The sequence below is a fragment of the Octopus bimaculoides genome, chromosome 20 (assembly GCF_001194135.2).
Source record: "Octopus bimaculoides isolate UCB-OBI-ISO-001 chromosome 20, ASM119413v2, whole genome shotgun sequence".
Taxonomy (NCBI): domain Eukaryota; kingdom Metazoa; phylum Mollusca; class Cephalopoda; order Octopoda; family Octopodidae; genus Octopus; species Octopus bimaculoides.
Genome location: NC_069000.1, coordinates 6667563 through 6672218, shown reverse-complemented (window position 1 = coordinate 6672218; position 4656 = coordinate 6667563). Strand labels below are relative to the sequence as shown.

At 37.3% G+C, this 4656-nt stretch overlaps 1 protein-coding gene across 1 annotated transcript in view; it reads right to left on the bottom strand.

Annotated features, from left to right (window-relative positions):
* The window catches only part of LOC106869210 (integrator complex subunit 8), a 26791-nt gene that overhangs the window by 19289 nt on the left and 2846 nt on the right, over positions 1-4656 (bottom strand). Inside the window, exons 5-9 of the mRNA XM_052975190.1 lie at positions 4234-4299; positions 2955-3015; positions 1995-2168; positions 1078-1170; positions 201-344 (exon numbers count right to left, since the gene is read on the bottom strand). Coding sequence (XP_052831150.1) covers positions 201-344; positions 1078-1170; positions 1995-2168; positions 2955-3015; positions 4234-4299 — 538 coding nt within the window. The remainder of the gene's footprint in view (positions 1-200; positions 345-1077; positions 1171-1994; positions 2169-2954; positions 3016-4233; positions 4300-4656) is intronic.

Below are 4656 nucleotides of genomic sequence, written 5' to 3'. Positions count from 1 at the left end.
TGTGTGTGTGTGTGTGTGTGTGTGTGTGTGTGTGTGTGTGTGTGTGTGTGTGTGTGTGTGTGTATATATATATATATATATATACATATGCATATACAGAGACAAACTACGTATGACAACAAAAGAGGTAGACCTCAATATCATTGAAAATTAATACTTGTATCATTCAACAAATATATATAAGAATGTGTGCTTCTTACCTCATAGTTTTTGGTTTTTGATTCTTCTGCTCTTTCAAAATGAGACAGGGTGTATGAAGAAGGCAACGAGACAGACAACATATTGCGGCAGGCAACCAGATAGCCTCTCAGATGTTCATCGTTCACTCGACAGTAGTAACCTCGCTGCAACAGATAATTGGACATCCACAGATGTAATTACAAATATAAACCAACACATACATATTATGACATACTCATATATTACTACGGCACTCCGTCAGTTACAACGACGAGGGTTCCAGTTGATCTGATCAACAGAACAGCTTGCTCATGAAATTAACGTGCAAGTGGCTGAGCACTCCTCAGATACATGTACCCTTAACGTATTTCTTGGAGGAGATTCAGTATGACACAGAATGTGGCTGTGGCCATGCTGTAACACCGCCTTTAGTCGAAGAAATTAACCCCAGGATTTATTCTTTGTACAATAGGCATACATACATATTGATAACACAACATACACACATAAATATAAATAATGATAATAAAACAGATATATATATAACCATCATCATCATCATCATCATCCTCCTCATCTAACATCTGTTGTCCATGCTGGCATGGGTTGGACAGCCTGACCAGAGCTGACAAGCTGAGAAGCTGCATCAGACTCCAGTCTAATTTGGCTTGGTTTCTACAGCTGGATACCCTTCCTAACACCAACCACTTTACAGAGTGTGTTCTGGGTGCTTTTATGTGGCACCACACAGGTGCTTTTACATGGCATCATGAAACAGAATGCATGCCAAAGAATTAAGGGGGTTCATATAATTAGTTGAAATCTTTTGTGGCAGTGCCCCAGCATGGCCACAGTCCAATGATTGAAACAAGTAAAAGAATTAAAGGACATACTCACTGGTACAAAAGATTCTTCTGTGATCTTGAACATTTCATATGCTTCAGAATATTCTTCTAAATGGAAAAAGTACATTCCCAAAGAATAGGACACCTGAAAAACATTGCATAAACCATTTTTAAAATATATTTTCTATATTACTTTGACATAGTTGTGACAAGATATTAGGGTACCCAGTTAGATTATCACCCTGGCATGGCTGTGACTAGAATGTTTTTTTTTTTGTTTCTTTCTCAAGTCATACAGACTCATAAGGGCTGATTTTCTGGTTTCCATGGCTTATGTACTCCCCACTTGAACAGGGCACCTGTCTGTTGCAGGATTACTCATTTTTGCCAGCTGAGTGGACTGGGGCAACATAAAACGAAGTGTTTTGTTCAAGAACTCAACACATCGCTCCGTCCAGGAATCAAAACCACAACCTTACAATCATGAGTCCAACACACTAACCACTAAGGGTTATATTAGGGTACCAGTTAGGTTATTACCCTGGCATGGCTGTGGCTAGCTATTTAAGGTACCCAGTTATTACCCTGGCATGACTGTGACTAAATATTAGGGTACTCAGATAGAAAACCTGAGGTGAATAAAGGTAGCTTCAATAACATAAAATTCAACACTGAAGGATAACATAAAGGAGACAATACTGAACCTTCCTAATGCCAGCCACTTTACAGAGCAGATGGTTACCTTTTACATGGCACCAGCATCAGTAAGGTCTGTTTGGTATAGTTTTTACAAATGGATGCCCTTCCTAACACCAACCACTTTACAGACTGGGCTGTAAACAACTTCCTATGAGGACCTGTGAGGGCCATAGATCCTATCTTAGTCTTCTTGATAAAGATATAAAGATATCTGTGCTGTGTCAATTACTGTAGCAATTTGAAGAGAAATTCATCAACTAAACTAATTACCTGAGTTTTAAATTCATTCACCGAAATATTGACACAGTGTTCAGAAAGATTCTCCAATGGATCGGTATTTTCAGTAGGAATCGAAAAATACGATAATGTTGGAACTTTAAGATTCCGACAACTCTGAAGAAATGTCTGCAGATTTTCAACAGAACTTTTTATTTGATCTTTCAACTGGAAAAAAAAAAAAAATAATAAAATAAACATAACTTAAAATAAAGAATAAGGTAAGAAAAATGTAATAAAGGTAATTTTAAAATGTAGTTAACATGTAATTGGGGAATGTAACAAAAAGTAATTAAAAAGAGAAAGTGATATTAATTAAATGTGTACATTTGTCATTGTTTATGAGATTCTAGATTTTAGAACTAATTAACTTTATGTTTAGGGATGAAAGATTTAATATTTACATCTACACATATATATGCACACACATGGATATACATACAAATATACACACATATTTACATGCATACATATCAGGTGAGGTTGTATGGTAAGAACCAACAACATGGTTCTGGGTTCAGTCCTATTGTGTGGCACCTTGGGAAAGTGTCTTCTATTATAGCCTCAGGATGGCCAATGCCTCGTAAATAGATTTGAAAGACAGAAACTGAAAGAAGCCCATTATGTGTGTGTGTCTTTGTGTCTGTGCCCCCACCATCGCTTAACTGGTGTTGGTGTGTTTACATCCCTGTAACTTAGTGATTTGACAATTGGATAAGTATGAGGCTTTATAAAATAAGTTCTGGGGTTGATTCGTTTGACTAAAATTTCATCATCAAGGTGGTGCCCCAGCATGGCTACAGTCTAATGACTGAAACAAGTAATAGAGAAAAGATACACACACACACACACACACAATCAATATTTCAAAAAGTGAGGTCAAATATGATGACCTCTGAAACGACATTCAGTAACGGTGGTGGTGATCATGGAATATAGGAATGCCTGACTTACAAGACGAACTAGAGATTCATTGATACCTGCCAAGGTAAACATAGTTTCTTGTACTCCAGGTCTGCAAAAATAAAAAAAATAAAAAAATAAAAAAAAAAGAGTTAAAACCTACATCAGCAGTCATTTACTTGTTCATATTAAAACATAAGACTACACAAGACATCAACAGTAAATCTGCAAGCATCAACGAGGTAGACTCCACCCCAGTGATTCTGAACCATTTCTTTTACCTTCGAATCCCTTTGATTACTATTCTATTCTGGTGGAACCCCACCATAGCCATTCGATGTTTAAAAGCTAGTTTTATAGAAACTTCTTTTGAAATTCCTATTTTGTTTTTCTGTCTTTGAAACTTGCTAGGTGACCTAACTAGTATTGGTGTCATGAAAAAAAGCACCCAGTACATTCTGTGGAGTGGTTGGCATTAGGAAGGGCATCCAGCTGTAGAAACCATACCAAAGCAGACATAGAACCTATTGCAGCCTTTTGGATCATCTGTTCTTGTCAAACTGTCTGACCTATGCCAGCATGGAAAAGGGCATGTTAAACGATGATTGATATATATATATCGTTTAATGTCCACCTTCCATGCTGGCATGGGTTGGACAGTTTGACAGGAACTGGCTGCACGGTTTTTAAAGCTGCATGCCCTTCCCAACACCAACCACTCATCAGGGTGTAGAGTACTTTTTACATCGCACAAGCACAGGCAAAGTCAGTTTTGGCATGGTGTTTTTACAGTAGGATGCCCTTCCAAATGCCAACCACTTTACAGTGTGGACTGGATGCGTTTTGTGTGACACCATATATATAAAATCATCATTAACATCCATGTTCCATGCTGGTATGTGATGGACGGCTTGACAGCATCTAGCAAGTTGCAGTGTTGTGCCAAGCTCCACTGTCAGCTTTGGCCTGTATTCTATGGCTGGATGCTCTTCCTAATGTCAATCACCTTACAGTGCATACAGGGTGCTTTTTTTCATGCCTCTGGAACAAGTGAGGTCACCAAGTAAGTTGCAAGACAGAAAAAAAAAACAGGAAAGAGAAAAGCCCCCATGATTAAGTGGGGAAGGGGCAATTAGAAAGGGGGAAGTGACTTTGTGTCAGGCGCTGAGAGACTAAAGTATGATAGAAGGGCCACAAGAGGGGTCATGCTATAGAGGAGATATATGGCTTCTCCACATTAAAAGGGTGAATAGTAATAATGTTAATATATGTGATTGCTGTAAATCTTTCCTGAAATCAGTTTAAAACCATTTAGAAAAGAAACACTTACACAGATACAAAACTTGTCTTTTGTGGACGGTTGGGAAAAGTATCCATAACAACTGTTTCGATACTCCTGGAAAAAAAGAGTAATAATTAGGTAAATATATGCATTAGTTACAAACCTTGTCCAGATCTGACGGTGTTCAAACAAGACTTGGCCTTGTTGGCCAATTCATGCAATTTGTCATTGCTGCACACACTGCTGTCGGCCTGATACAGGTCAAACACGAGTATATATATATATATATATATATGAGAAGATTATGTTCTTTTAAAACATTTTATTACATTTAAATTTCTATCTTACAATTAACTAAATTAGCATAGAATAATGGTTTCATATTTTTTTTATAATTAAGATCTAAACTGTTAATATATGAAAGCAAAAGAGATAGTTGAACAACTGTAAACCTACTTTTGGGCCACCCTA